This window comes from Homarus americanus, unplaced genomic scaffold, assembly GCF_018991925.1.
Source record: "Homarus americanus isolate GMGI-L3 unplaced genomic scaffold, GMGI_Hamer_2.0 scaffold18547, whole genome shotgun sequence".
Classification (NCBI taxonomy): Eukaryota; Metazoa; Arthropoda; class Malacostraca; order Decapoda; family Nephropidae; genus Homarus; species Homarus americanus.
Genome location: NW_024725521.1, coordinates 1,013,135 through 1,032,680, shown reverse-complemented (window position 1 = coordinate 1,032,680; position 19,546 = coordinate 1,013,135). Strand labels below are relative to the sequence as shown.

Sequence of the window (19,546 nt, the reverse complement as noted above, 5' to 3'; positions counted from 1 at the left end):
AGAGGCAAACTGATGGAAGTGCAATAAAGATGGAGTGGGCAGGGGTTTTAAAAGCCCTCTTATTATATGAAAGAAAAATTTAAAGAGAGAAATATCAAGTACAGTAAGCATCAGAATCTACCATTTTAAGGGCATAGGTAACAAGAGTACATACTGCAGTACATACTATGGATCACCTTGAAGATTAACCACTCTAATGCTGACCTAACCTAACCTACCCCCCAGGAAGCATTAGTGTGGTTAATCTTCAGGTGAAATAAACTGAGGTGTCCAATTTTCAGGTGATCCCATAATATACACTGTACTTGACCTTCTTCAGCCACCTTTACATTTGACAAAGAAACCTGAACCTATTCTGTTATTTGTTAGGTGGAGAAACATATTCAAGTGAAGCATATTACTAAATATATTTGTATGTTCTCTAGTTGGGGTGAATGGGATACAAGCAGATTAACTGATACTGTACTGTAAGAGGGAGAAGGGGAGGATGAAGAGAAGGAAGAGAAGAGGAGAGGAGAAGAGACAAAGAAATGAGATAAAGATATGACCAATGAAGAAATCGACACATACCATGAAGAGTGAGAGCTAATGGGAGGGCGTGAAAATAAAGGTTCAACAGCAGTACATAAAGAGGCTCACCTTCTCTACATAACTGATATATTCCAAATACCTGTACTGTATATCTAATGAATTAATTACTGTATGGAGCTCCAAAAAAATACACTAAAAGACTTATCAAGAAAAGGTAATTCTTGATAACATCATCATCTATGATAGCAGGAGTATGATGACACTGGCAAATAGACACTTACTAAAAAGGTATAGACTGGAAAATACAGGAACAGGTATATATGTATATAAAATCAAAATAAATACGGGGCATGTAGAAATAATTAAGATATCTATATTGTATTGTAATAAAAATAATGTGTACCTTGTTAGCTCTGTTATAAAGAAGTTTTCATATAATGTTAGGGGCTGCATCTATAACAGGTGCACAGTCCAGGTGTTATAAACAAGAGTACAGTATTTAGATAATATGAGGTGATCTAAGAAGAAATACTCCAAACAATGAGGGGTGAACATTGAGTGTTATGGAAGGGTAAGGCAGTAATAAATAATGTCCTGTACAGTACAATTGAGTGAACCACAACAAGGACACCCATAAACAAAGGAATATCACCAACAGTGGTTATCTGTTAACAAAGGTGTTCAGCGAGCAGCTTAATAAGGAAGCAAGAAAAATAGCATAGTTTGCCCTGTCAAGATATTAACACACATTTGTTAGTTACAGAGGAAGAGGTCTCCTCAAGGAGAATCTTGTATGGAACAAATCACCCAGGAAATTTCAGAAGAAATGAACTATCAATTTTTGAGACATGACTACAACTACTACAGCAGAACGTCGATTTAGCGCGAATCGATTAAAAATTATTGATTTAAAGCGACATCCACAATTAAGGACAACGTATCAATTTAAAGCGAATCTTTCCTATTTTACACAAGTCAAATCTGGCGAGTCATATGGAAATACACGCTATTTTAAGTTTCGCGCCTAAAGTTTCCCGCCAGACGCCTCTCTGGGCACGCTACAAGGCTGCCCGCCACCCTCCCACATCCTCAGCTCTCACGCTGACACTCAAGTGAACGGACATACTGTGTGACACTATCTCCTTCTACCACGTGCATCAACCATGGCCACTATGTCCAAGAGGCCAGCCACTGCATCATTAACTACCCCCAAAGGCCAAGAAATCAAAGCAAGCAATTACACTGGAGCAGAAAAACAAGGTGCTGGAAGCACTACAGCGAGGAAGTGGTGCTTCAAGTGTGGGACACCAATTTGGACTGTCGGAGAGCTCCATCCACACTTTCAAACTCAACGAGAAGAAAATTAGAGCAGCCTATACTTCACCAGATGTTGCCAAGGGTTAACTCCACCTGAAGTCTGCTATGTATGGTGAGATGGAAGATGCACTCAAGTTATAGGTAGAAGACATGCAGCACAAAGCAGCAGTCAGTACAGTGCAGTACCACACAGTAGCAGTATTGTCCAGCTCTCAACTCGACTGCTTGCTGCATATATATTATTACGCCATATATTTTTCTAATACTGTATTTATTAGTTAATAAGTCTTTTTAGTATTTTGTTTCTCTCTCAAGGGCCAAACTAAATTATTCCATTGAAACAACACTTCGATTTAGTGCAAATTGGATTTAATGCGACCTCTCTTGGAGCGTATCTCGCGTTAAATTGACTTTCTACTGTACTACTACTACAGTAAGTCCTCTCAACGTCAGGGTTACGTTCCTAAAAATGCAACTTTTTAAAACAATTTAAAGCGGATCAATTTTCCCCATAAGAAATAGATAAAATACGGGAGTTATGTTCCTGAGCCTCCCTTTGCCCCATGAAATACATTACATATACAAAAAATCATTGCCATTTCTATAGAAAATAGTGCATACATATACAACTACAATACTAAGTTTGTATTAGTACTCACCAATGGGCGGAGGTGGTAGAGCGAGTGTGAAGCGGAGGAGGCGGATCGGGAGGGGAGGAGCATAGCGGGAGGAGAGGAGCATAGCGGGAGGGGAGGAGCATAGCGGGAGGGGAGGAGCATGGCGGGGAGGGGAGGAGCATGGCGGGGAGGGGAGGAGCATGGCGGGGAGGGGAGGAGCATGGCTGGAGCGAAGGAAAAGGGTGGCGAGTTACTGAGACTCTGCCGAGTTGAGAGCGTAGCGCGGCCAGACAAGAGAAAGGTGATGCACCGTAAATAGTCTGTGACAACACAAAACGATGTTGTACCGAGTCATCGGAACATTAAACTTTTTTTTGGTATCTATAGATTAGAAACGTAGTACCGAAGCAACGTTAAGCAGGCTGACGTTATATGAGGACTTACTGTACTACTTTTTTCTTCTTTTTTTTTTAACATGGCCTCCAGCCTCTCCCAATAGCCACACCTTCACTGCCAATTATTACCTTAAAATTAGATATCCTAATACAAAAGTAGCTACCCTAGGTGTGTTGAGTTAGTTGAGCCACAGATCTATGCGGTATTCAGTGACTGTTGACACATAGTCAATATCTGCGACCATTGTCGGATTTGGGGCTGACAATCTCGTTCCCTTGAGGCAGAGCAATGCAGACCTAAGCAGACTACTACAACAACTACAGTACAGTATAACTAAAAGCAATAACTATAATTCTCAAGGCTGTCTCACAGAATTAAAAGGGACAATAATGAAAATAGAAGGAAAACCTAACTATAGTACAATGTTACACAACAATAATGAGGAACTAACCTGTTTTCAATATTTTCTGCCTGCATTACAGCATGACATTCACTGCAGGCCCAATCCTCCTCGGGCTCCTTCTCCATCCCTGCACATTTCAAGTGAAAAACTCTCGGACACATTTCACAACAGATAAAAACTCCCTCTCGATGACATTCCCAACAATAATTATCATTCTGGTAATCCTGAAAAAAAAAAGAGGCAAAGAACCTTAACTGTGGACCATGGTAAAATAATAGCAATGTAAATAATACAATCTGACAGTAAATACAGTAAATGTATCACTTGTGTATATTTATATATACGTATACATTGTACTGTAAATCATTCTTCATCTTGGCAGTCTCAAGCTGTGCCATCACAATATCAGTCAACTCCGTTTCATGTTAAATCTTCACCAAAAGAGTCAAAACATGTATAGTATTTAACTTAAAATGCTGGATAGCTCAACAATTTAGAAAAAATATTGCTCCTCCTCTACAATTCAACATTTATCTTAAAAATCCCTCTTAGGGTTTAACAGCATAATGTATACAGTAGTGATAACTCTAATAGTAATGACAGATGGACAGAGCAGAGGTGTCTGTCTATCTTGCTCTATTCTCAAGTAAATAGAAACAGTTACAAGAGTTAAGAGCTGGTAGCCCTGAGCTGTCTCAAAGTACAGTACCTGTAAATAATATGTAAGGATAGACTGTCTACTTTTCACACAGTTTTCTACAAGGAAAATTTCTGGATAAGTGTTTTTTAATCTTTTACCAAAAGTTTGGCAGCAACACAACCATATACTAAGCACTTCACATCTCATTACTTTTATCAGACTTCATGCAGTTCACCTCGAGACAATAAAAAATGGAATAAATGAGGATAATGATCTGAAAAGTTGTTGAGGAAGACTGGTGAAGCAAAATTACCTTTACAAGTGATATTATTCCCAAGAAAGATTATAAGGAATCAGATGCATGAGGGAAGAGGTTTTATTTATGTAGCAATGAACAAGGCACCAGTCTGAATTGAAGGTACTGGAGGCAGAGGCTAGGGTGCCCCATGTTTGGTACTATGAGATCAGCCAGTTGAAACTGATACTTGGTGGTGTGAGTAACTTTAATCATACTATGGCACCTAACACAAACCCCATGCCAATAATCAGTTTGCTGGTGCACCATACATATACAATATCAACCAGTTACTAGTTTAGGAAAACAATATTCAAGGTATAAACTCCAGATCAAGGTTAACCATATACTGTACAGTACAGTATATTCATTTCAAGCCACTTCTGAAAACTTAACTAGATGAACATTCCAATCATATTTATATAAATGAACTTACAGCAGACAACACGTCATAATTAAATATGCCTACAAAAAGAAATACATTCACACACACATTTGGTAAATGCAGGGTGCATTCTTCTTCACAAAAAGGTAGTGATAACACAACAAGCCACAAGTTACTAGAGAGTGACTCATATGCCTCTAAATAACTTGCAAAACTTTTAGTAAAATTAATAGCCTATACAAGGTTTATTCTAGCTACACAATATCTATTATCTGACAATGCTCACTACCTTCAACCTTAAATAGTTACTGGAAATTATTAAAAAAATTATTATGGTCATTAGCCTACGAGTAATTAAAAGTACTATACTATAACAATAGGGGTCACTACAGGATATCTTCACGTCACTATTCTCATCAATGACGCTGTAAGAACGGTAAAATGAGATAGCTACATAACCTTGGCAGTCATGCTAAGGTTAAAATTATTTCAACACTGACACTGTCCCTCACTCGGCATTGTGCTGTATGAAGCTTTGTTCCTCAACTTTATATCCACAAAGTCCACAATGCTAAAAAATGGCATAAATGATGTTTACTTGCACCCAAAATTATAAAGAATACCTGTACAGTAATACATGAAGTAATCATGAAAGGTTCCAGTAAATGGAACAAAGCCAGAATGTGACATGAACAACACAACACCTGAGGACACATCCAACTATAGAGATAAAAAAGTCAGAAGAAACTGTAGACAGGAACAACAGATTACTACTGTGTCGTCACATACAAGGAAGACCATAAGTAATATAAATTTAATAATTTTCCCAAACACTTTAGGTATAGCACCTCAGCTACAGTACAGTAGTTGGTTATGAATAGTCCCTGAATAGATAACCAACCTAACATACCACACCAATTGACACTACCTGGTGAGGCAGAAATTAACAGTTTGAACAAAAAAATATAATAAAATTATCCAGGCTAACATTTCTGTAGTTTCTCTCAACCTTTGGGATGCCACAAGAGATTTCATGGAAGTTCTACAAATAACTTCCATTCTTCACCCCTAAATGAAAGCATTATTATTTTTGTATTTAGTTTTCCATTCATAATGACTATAAAATGTATAAATTGCAGTACAATTACCCGCCCCCCCTAAAAAAAAAAATAAATAAATATTTGAAACTGACAAAGGAAATTAAAATAAAAGTTGAAACAGTTGCCAAAGTTATCCCCAAAGCTTAAAATTTTCATTCATATATATATATATATATATATATATATATATATATATATATATATATATATATATATATATATATATATATATATATATATATATATATATATATATATATATATATATATATATATACACACACACACACACACACACATGCCTGTATATGAAAAATACACAATTCTTTGAAACTCATCATTGTGTACACGGTAATACAGAAAATTTTGCACGTCCCCGAAATATTTGGAGTTGTAAATAGATACAAGATGTTTACTTTGAGCAATGAGAAACTTAAGTACAGTGTATAGTAAATATCTTGTAAATAATGTCTACTGTGGGAAGTGCCAACCATGGAACCAGAGCAGCAAGTTGTTCACACTGAGAGATGTGGTGGTGACCACCAGAAGAGAGTGGTAAAGATTTCAACACTTAGATAGATAGGCAAATAAGACACAGGGGGAGAAAATATTTTTCTACTGCTGTTGACTTTAGCCAAATTAGCCCTCAGGTGGAATAAGATATGTCAACCAAGGTCTTCATTAAATATCATGTTAAAAAATATAGCCGGTCTTCCAATCGTAAATAGAGACCATAATTCTTGTTAAATCAAGAAGCACTGTCCAAAACTTAGGTGGTCTACAGTACAGTAACCCCTCGTCAACAATGGAGGTTGTTATGCAATTCTGCACGACCACAAAGAATTGTCAGCGACACAGGCCAGGTCTAATGGGGAATACTGTCAGGGGTAGGAGAAAATACCCAGATAGATATACTGTACCTTTAGACCTATAATGTCTAATTTAAAAGTTAAAAATAAGTATGAGGTGTATGGTTTACTTAAAAACACATTGTACAGTATACATAGTGCACTATAAAAAAAGGGGGTGTGTGTGAGCTATAATGGAGCAGGTCTCCCTAATACTGCATGCATGGTCTTTACCTTCCCACTACCAACACACATAAGCATATAAAGTTTTAATATACTCCACTTCAAGATTCTCATATACAAATGTGTATGAATAGTTTATTTCTACATTTTTTACATGAGATTATACATATAAGCACTGAGAATATATGTGACTATCGGAATAGGTTCGCATCTATTTTGTATGTCTGGCAGCTGCATTTCTCAGTTATTCTAAAGCAAATGGATGAAGCAAGTGTCTGTGTTTATTTACCCATTCCTTTTTCAGGCTAAGTCTATTTTATCAGTCTGACTGATTTTTATACTTTTATTTATGCAAATCATGATTAAATTTTTAATGGGAAATATAAGTGTAAAATAACTCAAAATATAAAATACATGTACAGTATGTATATCATTACGGGTAGTTGCAATCTCTCAATTACTCGTGATCATTTTAAATTGTTTTAACACATTTTACATTAATTCATTTCCTTCAAATTGGTGTGAGAAAAATAAAAACATATTTAGAATGCAATTTCTCAATAAAATACTGAACAATTTTGAGTAATAGTGAGTGAGTGGTAAGGTTCTACTCAACCACAGTGGAGGTGATGACTAGTGCCAGGAAGGCCACAAAGTGTATAATATGAAGGATAAAATAATTTACTACAGCCAACAACTTTTATAATATACTTAAATTCAAAAGGAAATTTCAAATCTAAATACTGTACTGTAGGACATGCTGAAGATGAATGACTGCAACTGTCTGACTCTGATCCCTACCCATCACATTTTATGGTTCTTTTGTGAATGATATATTCAAACATGAAATTATACCTGACCTAAACCATATAGCTGATGAATAAGAGTAAACAGGAAATACAGTGCTGTACAGTATAGCAGCATAAAAATACTGTAGTCTGTCCTCAGAGCCATGACAAGATTCTAGTCTGTGGCAAGCTGCCAGGTTAGATCACGGATCATAGCTTATAAGAGTGGCACATAAAAACTCCATTTTGAATGGGGAGGTAAATCTCTCAAGTGCAGTACAGCTAACACACACAAGTGTAGAAAATGACAATAAAATGATGAAGATGATAATGATGAGGTAATAAGTGTCTCTATATTAAGCAGTTTGGAAGTCTGGCAACTGCAGCTGCTAATTCTAACCTTTGGGGGGTCTGTGTTGAATTAAATCACCAGGCATTAGCCAATAAAATATTAGAAGTGACGTCCAGTAATGAAGGGGATATAATGCACTACAGTGTGTCATGTATATGATATATATACAGTACAGAACAGGTATTCTTTGTCTAATGATGTGGTTGTGTTCAAACACCAAAGCAGTAAACATTCAGTACCGTATGCCCTAATATTAATAATAAAAAGAGTTTATTACAAGTGGTTTTGAAGTTGAACAATTGATTTACTAACACCAAAAGTCAAAAATGAAAAAAAATTGCTATGATAAACAATAAAATTGATACACAGCACACCATAAAATATAATAGGTATTAATAGCACATATTTTATGGAAAAAAACTGCTTCCACACTCAAACCTTCCACTGGACAACACATCACAGTTCAGCTGGGCAGTCACCCAGCTGTCACACTACATTGTGTGTATGCCATGATGTCACATAGGGGGGAGGGGGGAAGCAACTGGGCTGGGCCAGCTGAGGACGTAGTTACACCCCCACTGCCTCCACACATACTGTACACACTCATGCTCCTCATATTTCTTATTTTATAGTTTTATATTATATTTTCTTTATTTAAAAGCCATAGTTGAAAAGCTTGTCCCATTCATTCCCAGATTTACAACTGGACAGATAATACAATTTTCCTTCCCTTCCTACCACTGTACCCCACTTTCTAGTACAGTACTATTATCCACCCTACTCTCCACACCTTCCAGTGGTTCTCATAACACCATATTCTATTTGAAGTCTTTAAGTACAAGCACCTCTGCCTTGGGTACCTTTTTGTCTTCCTTTAAAACAACTACCACTGACTGTCAATCCTTCCATATTCTGCCTCCCTTAGGTGGACATTCACATAAAGACCAAGTTTGACAATGATAAGGCCAAAATTAAGCTGCAGTGCATGTATACACAGACAGAATAATAGAGTTGCTTTAAAGCATTATACACTGGCATCATAATTATGTAGATTATATTGCTCAGCATTCAACTTCTCTGCCACCTAACACTGGACTTCTTAGGGGACTACAAATGTGCTAACTTCTCATACCAGCCAGTTCTTCAATTTGTTTCATTCAAATTATGAACTTAACCACCAAACCAAATATTTAATATTTGTTTAAAGATTAAATTACCAAACAAAATTCTTTCTTATAATACAGTTTTTACTTCACTGGTCTCAGTTGGACTTTAAAATCAATAAATAAAGTATCATTGTTTACAGGCTCATATGCTCCACACTTGAAGACATAAATCAATATACTGCACAGTTTTGTACTCTCAAAATATGTCACAGCACTAAAATTACATTATCTTTATAACAGTAATTAATTTATCGAAACATGCTACCAACAGTCTTCCTTTGACAATCTTTAAAGTTAGTTTTTTCTTCTCCAGTTATAATTCCTGAAGCACATAGTAGGTATTTAAAATGTGACACTCAGGTGTGATTAATGAGGATGACTGAATCTACTGCTCAGTGGTGGTTATGACAAGGAAAAGGGAATTTTTTGTTATAGACCACAAAAAATCTTAAATTAGATGTAAACAAATATAAATTCAGAGCATTGTTAGCCAAGACACAGATGAATTCACTACTAATTTACTGAGTGACAATGAAAAATTTTAATTTAAGTATACTGTACAAGCCTTGGAACAGAGGGTCAACCATGCTACTAGATAATTCTCTAAATAAATCATGAGGTAGTACTGTGCTCGTAACTGTTTGGTTGTTCAAGAGTACTTGTGTTCAATACTCAGGGTTTCACCGAGTTATATGAAAAACCTACTACAGTAAGCCCCCAAGTCGGACTCGGGTCCGTGGGTCTGCCATCACTCACCCTACAACTCGGATTCAGAATTGGTAGTAACCCCCAGCCTACCACCTTGCATCCTCTATTCCGAGTGCTTAAACCAAGAAACAAATGATAGTTTTAAGTGTAACTGTATAGATAAATACAAGTGAAACCAAATAGTTTAAGTGACACTCCAGTAAAGTAAGTTTAAGCAACCCCCATTTGTCCCCCAACTTGTGATTCATCAAGATTCATCTGCTACAATAATCTCTAAATTCATCTGCAATCCAGCCCCAAATTTTCAACCCAAAAACCCACACTAATATTAAACTTAATAATGATGTAATGGTGGAAACTAAATAATCTGCACCCACCAAGGCTGAGGTTGTGTTGGCCTATCACAGTTGGTATAGAAAATAAGTTTACACTGGCCCCCCACTGATACAGCATGACCATTGTCAGAGCCAACATGAGGTGGTATTTCTAGCCTCAAGCATTTAAATACCTTTACAGTAAACTTAATTTGACAAAGGCATTCCCTCACACCCACCACCACTTCTCACCTCACAAAACTGGTGTTGATTAAGTTGCGCTTACTATACGGTATATATTTTAAGTAATTTCCACTTAAAAAGGATTGTTTGGGTATTCCTTAATATTGTATCTAAAACATAAGTGACTAGTGTAAACACACATTTATGATTCACAGGTATGTGTGTGTGCACACATTATGATGCACTCACATAGGACAGAAAGATGGCAAGGCTATATAACAATGAACAATAATATCCAGTCACCTTATTTCATGGTTATTATTCCCTCTCAGGCATCCTGAGTGGGAAATATTTTTAAAATATGAATTTAAGCTTCTGATTGTTTAAGTGAAAAACTAACACAGATCCAAGTGTATATTTACCTGAAACCAGACTAGTAAATAGCGTGTGAGCCTTGCTGGGGTTCAGGCTGCCACAAGAGCTGTCACTCATTCAAAATTTGGTTTACTAAATTTAATAAATTTGTTCGCCAAATTTTCATATCCTAAAACACAAAGGTCGTTTAACCAAATTCTGGTTAATTAATTCTTCATAAAGGAGGAATTTACAGTACATGATTCTGTAACATTATACTCACAAAAATATGAAATATCCCCATTGCTTGTGTCCAGTTAACTCCCTTTATCATCATCTCAACAGGTAAAAGTTAAGTGTTCAATAGCTTTCTCCACTCAGGTTATTTTTGTTCATGACCTCACCAGTTATCCCAGTAAGTTTTTTAATATCACACTACAGTTTTGTGATTTTTACTGCAACTAGTTTTGTTTATGATTAACCACTTTTACAGTGGATGTCTTGGTCAAATGACATGAATTTCACCTTTGTGTTGGATCCTCACACAGGTGTTGCCATGAGAACACTCCTTACCTTTCCCTGATGTTATTGGCCCAGTATCTTCCACAGGAACAAATCACAGATGCCTCTGAGTTACCGTACACTTAGAAACATGCATTTCAATTTACCAAGTAAGGGGTGTGATTAATAATAAATGTCATAACATCATGCTACGTATAACAGTATTTGGCCATAACATCATGCTATAACAGTATTTGGCCATAACATCATGCTATAGCAGTATTTGGCCATAACTTTATAGTGACTGATCAATCTGTGGAATATCTGCCAGGGCTCTCAGGGACACCATGTTAAGATACAAAAATATCAACACAGCTTTGTGGTTTCAGGGGTCAACCACTCATGGAGGAGTAATACTGTATAATTTAGTGTTGTCCTCTCTTTCCCCTTACAATATAATTAATACTATAGATAATTTGAGTTATTTACCTTCTGTACTGCCAGTGTGAGGAAGTCTTGTTTAGTGGCTGTAGGTAAACGTAAAAGCTGAGCTGTGTAGCAAGTTAGTTATGGTGCAGAATTTCTACCTTTAGTCTTTGCCCTTTCTTGGTTTTTTCTACATTTGGCACGCTGATTTTCCTTACAATTCCCCACCTTTATTGGAGGCTTCTATACCCATTGATCCACCCCCAGACAATAAAGTTGTGTTCATCTAATATAGCTAAGCTGTACTTGAGTATTGCCACAGTTAGCAACTGGCTACACAGACAAGAACTGTACAGGGTAAGTAGCAGTAAGAGATAATTATAGTCTCAATTTAAAGGCATGACACCATTTGCATTTTTACTTTGTAATGAAATAGGAAAGGTACACATAGAAGTGTGCCTTAACAAAGTAACTTATATTAATTTAGACTTACCTAGTATATTTCAGGGAACATTTACAAGTCAACCCAGGTTGACACTCATGTGAGCCTGGTGTCTCACACGGTTGAAACAGGAGAGTTATACTGTATCCTCCACTAATATCTGGACATTTGTAAGCTAGCTGGGCTTTGACAACGGGCTGGTGGGGATGTCATCATATTACTAATATTGTACTGCACAGTTCTAGCTCACAGCAAACACCAATCACACATTAATGTACCTCCTTACTGAAGATTCAAACCTGGGATGGATGGACCACCAGCCTAGTACAAAAACCACTCCATCACCATACATAGAATGATAGATGCCAGAGAAATCCACTCCGTAAAATTTAAATCACATCACACGTAAGTAAACAAGAAGGGACTCACTCACCTGTCCATTATTATCTGCTTTCCCTGATTTTCTCTTTTTAGTTGATCCCTGGATGGAGGAGGCACTACTGTCTCTTTTCCTCTTCCCCGGTGTATCCGGTCTCATCATTCCACTTTCAATCCCGGCTGTTGCCGCTTGAACTTTGGCCATGAATGATTTTTGTTTGGCTGCAAATTCTGGATTATCTCGACTTCTGGTGGATCTCGTGTTAGTTGGGGTGTTGGAAGCCGAACGGGAGTTGCGGAGGCTAGACTTGTCCGATATGGAGGGTGTTTCTGAACCTGCTTCGGACATGGCATCACGTTCACTCCCCGTGTGGGACTCCATATCACTGAGGTTTTCTTCCTCCTCCGCAACCGCGTCTTGATTAAGTGGTACAGAGTCATCTTCTACAGTAGGTTTTAACTCTGACATCTTATTGCATCTGAAGTGGTAACTGCCGTCTAAATCTGCAATGAACCCAACTTGATGTAAATATTTCATCAATTATAACTTAAATATTAAAAGTACTGTATCAGCCTCTAAGGTAAACAACAAAAGTAAACAAAATGTACCATGCATATAGTGTTGTATGTTATCACAGCAGTACAGGTACTGTACTTTTATTAAGCATTAAAAACCTGTACAGTATATAGTAACAATCCCGGATAAAGCATTACCCTACACAATCACTAGTCAGTAGCGTGTGTTATACATCTTAATGTCATCAGCCCTAAAAGATACTTTTGTTCATCTTGACAACAGCCTTCATTAAATATTTTTTTTAAACATTTCAAAATGATCATTCATACTAAGCTTCTGTTACACATCTAATCTTTGTACAGTAATAAAAAAAATCTATTGTGTTTCTTGTAGTTATCTAATGAACAATAATCTTTTTCTTAAGAATTTGGCAATAATGATTGCTGCCAAAAGACAACATAATTCATATTGCTGATACCAACAATAACATTGTAAATTTTCCACAAGCTCTTCTGTATTTCGTACATGTGAACTAATGAATGAATAACTATATGAACAGCTTCCCGCATAAGTGCTTCAACCTAAGGACTATGAAGGTGCCACAGCTGGGGTGAAACTCAGAATTGTGATGAATTTTTTCCCAGGATACTGGGCTGCACAACACAGTATTACAAGGCTGGGGTAGACACACACAGGTGTGCTCTATAGCTAAGTAGTTTATAAATCTACAGAAGAAGATCACAGTCTAGCAGGGAAGAGAAAATATTAATATACCGCGCTATCACCCATACAACAAACTTCAATTCAATCACAGGAAAAATGAAAGGTCTCCTTGCCAAACTCCCTTTAACAGGAAACCCCATTAACCCCAATCCAGGTTCAGAGTGACTGAGGCAAGTATCAAGAACTCCAAGTACTAATTCAGACCACTGAGTTCATTTGAAACGAAACACTTATAAACTGAAATAAAAAAGAAAGAAAAAAGGATTACATCATCAATCAAAGTCACATACAGCAACACACATCCACGTAACATTAAACTGCAAGCAAAAAATAGAAACTACTGTATTTGTTACATGATTATGACAGCAATGTACATTAACCTCCCCATTCCTGCCTTGGCAAAGACCCTAACAACTAATATTACAGGTCAAGTGTCAACACCAGGTGAGGTGTACAGTAGTCCATATTAGGGAGTATGAACGAACTCGATTGCTCTTAATAAGACCTTAAACTGACACAACCAACTACCAAGCCCCCTTGAAAGTTCTGCCAAGTTCAATGGTAGTACACAGCATGAACAAACATATAAAATTCTGGTCATTCAAGAGGTGGGAATCAAAATGGACCCATAACCTCTTCTGAGATGGTACATTCTATAATATAACCTAACACTTTACCAATTAATTCCCATTAAAATTCTCCAACAGGTCCCCAACAACTAAGAGAAAACTGTTTAATAAAACACACCCATGTGGATAGGTTATGATGGCAACTCTCTAACCTGCCCCCTTTTTGGATGTTGCTGAACATTACTGTACTGTACTCTTGCAAAATCCAAGGTAAAATCACTAGTATTTTATGTACAAAACCAAGAACTGTGTCACTTATTCCAAAAATAACATTGAAAAACAAATGAAACAGACACTTAGCCTCTCTACAGTAAACTAGCACACATTCCCCCTTTTATGAACTACAGTACTGTACACACAAGAGAAGTGGTTAATCTTCAGAATAGGACCCAGCTATAGCACTTCATGGTTCTTTGGGTCAAATGATACATGAGTCACCCCAAACTGGCCTCTGGCTACAAATACAGTACTGTACTGTAACCAATTTGAGAAACAGTTTCTAAAGGTATCACATTTTACCATTTGAATGTTGCCTTATCTATCTACAGAGTGCAATCATATCATTCACTTATCTGTAGTACTCAAAGGGAATTGGTTATCATGACGCCCGTATTATTAAACAAGATCGTCCCTTGAAGAGGATTGTCGTGTTTCAACCCGAGTTTTAAAGTAAATGAGTCCTGAGGGACACCACAGTACTGTGCTTAACGGGGTGGTGTGGTGGTAAAATTAACTAATTGCAAATACATCAGAAGATGAAGACTTTGACCAAGAGGTGCATCACAATCAAGACTGAGAGAGAACTTCTAAATGAATCACAGACCGAAAGTTTTGGTTCTTTGTGAACATAAATAAAGTGTACAAATAAGCCAAGACAACAAGTAATCCAGAGTTACAAAGACCAAAGTCATCTATAAGAAAATGAATAACTCCTGACAACTCACTCCTACAAGACTGTAATATGCATCAGTGCAGATCTTACATACAATTATCTTATACAGTAGCTGATCTATGTGCTGGGATATTGTATCATATGGCCAGAGCACTGGGCATGTTGGCCTTCTATACACACATTGCAACATAACCATATCCTACCACAAATACAAACACAGATGATAGCATAGTAGCAGTGAACGCCATAACTGTACTGGTGCCCCAAATCCTACAAAACACCTATCAATTTTTACAGTACTGTACTACAGGTATATGTCTGAGTCAGCACTACTGTTTTCAAACATTTTCTTTTAGTTTGTTTATTTGGTAATACTTAACAAGAGTGGTCCAGCCTTACTATCAACTTGAGCAAATCTCTCTATAGTAGACAAAAGCCATCTTACCTCGAGTAAATGACATGGATGCACGAGAAATGTGTTTATATTGTCAATTTTTACACCTGAAATTGACGGAGGAAGTCTGTGAAGCATAACTTTGCCATGCATGCCATGTTTAGACTGTAGGTAATGATTCTTTCCATAGATAGGAATTTTATCCTTTATTAGTATAAAATAGAAAATAACTTATTTTAGCTAGCTTAGTTTTCTTCATTTTATAAACAATAAATTATATTATATAGCACTCTCCAAAAAAAAAAGATAATTATTTTATATTAGAAGAATAAAATAGAAAATAACAACTGTGGTGTGTTAGGTTAGATGGGTTAGTTTTCTTCATTTAATGAAAAAGTATTTATAAAATGTAGCTAAAAAATAAATAAAACCTATAAAAAGAATCAAAGTTTGATCACAGAACGTAAACATGGCAGATCATCCTGATGGAAAATAAAAAAAAACTGTAAAGTGAAATTACACAAAATATATTCTTCCTGCATTTATTGTCAATTTCTCGTGGTCAGCAAGCTTTCATCTTCTTTGAAGAAATTTCCTCAAGCTGGTACTAAGGCTAGACCACTATTGCCAATTACCATCAAAACATTAAAACTTCTTGCATAATCAGAAAATATAATTCTTAGTGAGACTTCTGTCTTGTATGAGAATGTTTATAAGCACAGTAACTGTACATGTGCAGTACAGTATAGTATTAAGAAGTCTCCTTTTAGTCAGTTACCGAAGAATTCACTGAAAAACCATCTAGACCAGAAAAATAGGTTTGGGTTTTTCTCTAGATAAAGGCATAATTCTCAAGACAACACAGAGTTTGAGCAAGATACGAAAACTGAAAGACTTGTACTCTCAATAATGAAATACTGTACAGTACATGAGAATAACAAAACCTTCACACTATTTAAAATTGAAAGCTTAAATAGCAAGAAATAAGACTGACATGGCTGGGCCTAGTGAGAGCATCGGCACTTTGGAGACACCTGATAATTACAGTAAAGTAGTGTATATTTACCCAAAGAAAATTATTATAAAACACCTTATCACTCTACTGGGGTATATTAAGAGTAACCTCAGCTTATTTCACGAGATGATTACACACCCTAGTGCTATTTGGAGGGGTTAGGTTAGCATAAGGGTATTTAATGATGTGAAATAGAGAAGCTTTGTTGCCTAATCTTCTTGCAAAATATTTTTAACGGGGTATTCACACACAGTACAAGTTCATTTTAATACAGTACATAGAATAAGTCTGGTTGGATTAAAAATTAAAAAAATAAAATGTACAAAATAACAAGAACACAGCTACAAAAATGTACATAAGAATGACAGGTTCATGTCTGTATTGTCCTGAAGAGAAATAAGTTATATCTGAAAGTTCATAAAACCAACCAACTAAATATTGTACAGTACTGTAATAACCTGAGGTTCTTTTGTCAAGTTAGTCTGGTTAAGTAAAGTTTGGTCGGTTCCTTTAGTCTGCTGGCAGAAATTCTTGAGCACCACAGTCTCATACAACTGTAAAGAGATGGGATCAAAGACATTTTTTACATTTTTCTTACTCCTTTACTGGATTTGCATTCTATTCAGTACAATATATTAAAATGAAACAATTTATGATCACATAAACAAAATCCAAATACAGTACAGATATTATGACGACAACCATATGAAATATACAGTACTGTATTATTCAAAGAAACTGTTACCATACAGCCTGCCCTAAACTGGCCCCTCAGGAGCACATCTCTGGGAACCCCTGGTGAGGGAGGCATATTAGCCAATTTGTTATGATGTCACAGATTTTATGCTCAATCTATTTCTGCCTTTATTTTCATAAAATGTTTATTTTTATACAAGAAATGTTTTCTTTTATTCATACAGTACTCTACGAAGATGAAGAATATAGTTCCTGGGTGCACCACTGAACCAGCCCTAACCTTAAGGTTTTACCTTATCATACATTATTTTGTGTATTTGGTAGGTTAGGATTAGTTGGTTCATAAGGAGAAAGGTTGGTTTCTTTACGCTAACAAAGTATCTCAATTACTTTCACTTTCAAAAAAATAAAGGAAACTGGTAAATGTTAAAGCTTACTGTACTACTGTATTAAGTCTTGTCTGTACAGTGCTACTTAACTACTCCTACTCACACTGGCACGGCTGTATTGACGCCAGTGTATACACAGCTTTAGCACATAACCACAACAAACACAATGGTTATAGTACACACAAGTCAAGAGTGTATGGGGTGTAATATTGACTCTACTCTTGTACCCATTTAACCTCTTCACCCAAAAACACATCAATATGTGACTCTACACCATGATATGGGTGTCACGTGTGCCAGGTATCTTCCAGCTTATAAAAATACCGTACTGTATAATCTTTTCATTTGTTATGGCCATTAGCTCTGATTTGGTTGATTAACGTGTACCATTCAGAAAAATATACTCAAAACAAACAAGCTGGTGTGCACATACTAGACATACATAGTTATATACAAGGTGGGTATAGTACACATCTGCTACCATACAGCTTTAGGCTTTATAAGTGTTAAAAACAATTCCCCTGACCTGATACAACGTTACATTAAACAACACAGCCTACATTAAACATTGACAATAACGGATATAACCCTCTCTTAAATTCTTGAAAATCAATTCACATCTAAAACTTAAATGAAGATAATTGATTTTTTTTTTACTAAAACCTAACTTTCATTTTCTCACTAAATAGTAATATTAAAAAAAATATTTTACTGTGGATTTAAATGATTAACTTTATAAGGTAAATATTACTCACAGGGCCACATGTAACAATAATGGGTGAAGGTTGATACTGTAGCTATATTGGCTGGTAACTTTAATGCTGAAAATGAATTAAGCAATGATATCATATTAAAACAAATGTACTGCCATCAAAGTTCTCTAATAAAATGTAAAGCTGCCAGGAAACACAATCTGAAGTGATAAATAATAAGATAAATGTGTTTAAAATATTTAATTCCTTTCTCATATCCTTTAAATAAAAAGAGATCATTAATTAAACATAAACAAAGCAATGCACACAAAGGCTAACATGAAATTACTGGGCCGAGACACCTCAGCCGTCCAACATAGAGGTGAACAACTATGGCTGTCATCAAGTGGTGGAGGTGGAGCTTGTACTAGCCTGCCCACATCACCCGCCTACTTGACCATCTGATTCACTGAAGCCACCAGCTACCCCTACCACCACCACCACCTGCTCTCACGTAGCCCAGCTGATCCATCACAACAACCTACCTCCAATCAACCAAAAACGGTCCGCCACACCTTAAATTCCGAGAAATGTTGGGCAATATGGCTGGGGCAGGGGTCGGGGATGTACCTGGTAGCCATTAGTAAGAGGAAAGTGTGAGTGGTGGTGCGCCGTGACCGCCCAGCTCACTGTGAGGAGGACTCGTGGTCGCTGCTAGCTGGGAACGCCGCCAACACTCCCACACTGCCACTACCCTTCACACCACTTTCACTCCACCACAAACCTTTTCAACCAACTCATGGGTGTACTTCGAGGTTATTCTTGAACTGAGATAAGATCTGACGCACCTGGGTAAGTGATAAGTTATCTTGAGAGAGGAGCAATAAGCGACGCGCGTCCGTCCGCCATCATCACACTTGTGTACTGAGCGGTCTCCTTGCCGAGCACTCCCCGCGGACAGGGTCATAAGGTCTAGTGTCCCTCACTCAGCCATACAACTCTGAGCCTTATAGCGGCGCCGCTGGCCTGCCTCGGCGCTTCGATCTCCCTAGCTACGTAGAGATGACAGCAGCCTGCGATTGAAGGGGACTTGACTCCCTCCCTCACCAAGGCCCCTCGCCACATCTCCTTACCTTACACACATGTTGAGAGGAAATTTCATGAGTTATTCAACAAGAAAGCAAAAAAGAGAATATAACATGGTCATTAAACAATAAATATAGTCTCTTTATTCTAAATGGGCCAAAGTGAGAGGCCTTGGCGACGCTGCGT

The 19,546-nt window shown here is 36.9% G+C and overlaps 1 protein-coding gene across 8 annotated transcripts in view; it reads right to left on the bottom strand.

The window, feature by feature from the left end:
* The window catches only part of LOC121865213 (protein kinase C-binding protein 1-like), an 88,114-nt gene extending 68,842 nt beyond the window's left edge, over window positions 1–19,272 (bottom strand). For 7 of the 8 annotated variants that reach the window (XM_042364552.1, XM_042364553.1, XM_042364554.1 and 4 more), the window contains exons 1-3: window positions 19,123–19,272; window positions 12,383–12,831; window positions 3,313–3,488 (exon numbers count right to left, since the gene is read on the bottom strand). In XM_042364552.1, the coding sequence (XP_042220486.1) occupies window positions 3,313–3,488; window positions 12,383–12,796 (590 nt within the window). In that variant the 5' untranslated portion in view covers window positions 12,797–12,831; window positions 19,123–19,272. Of the gene's footprint in view, window positions 1–3,312; window positions 3,489–12,382; window positions 12,832–18,819; window positions 19,061–19,122 lie in introns of those variants that run through there. The other variant, XM_042364548.1, reaches the window with a different exon arrangement.
* Window positions 19,273–19,546: the final 274 nt, after the last annotated feature.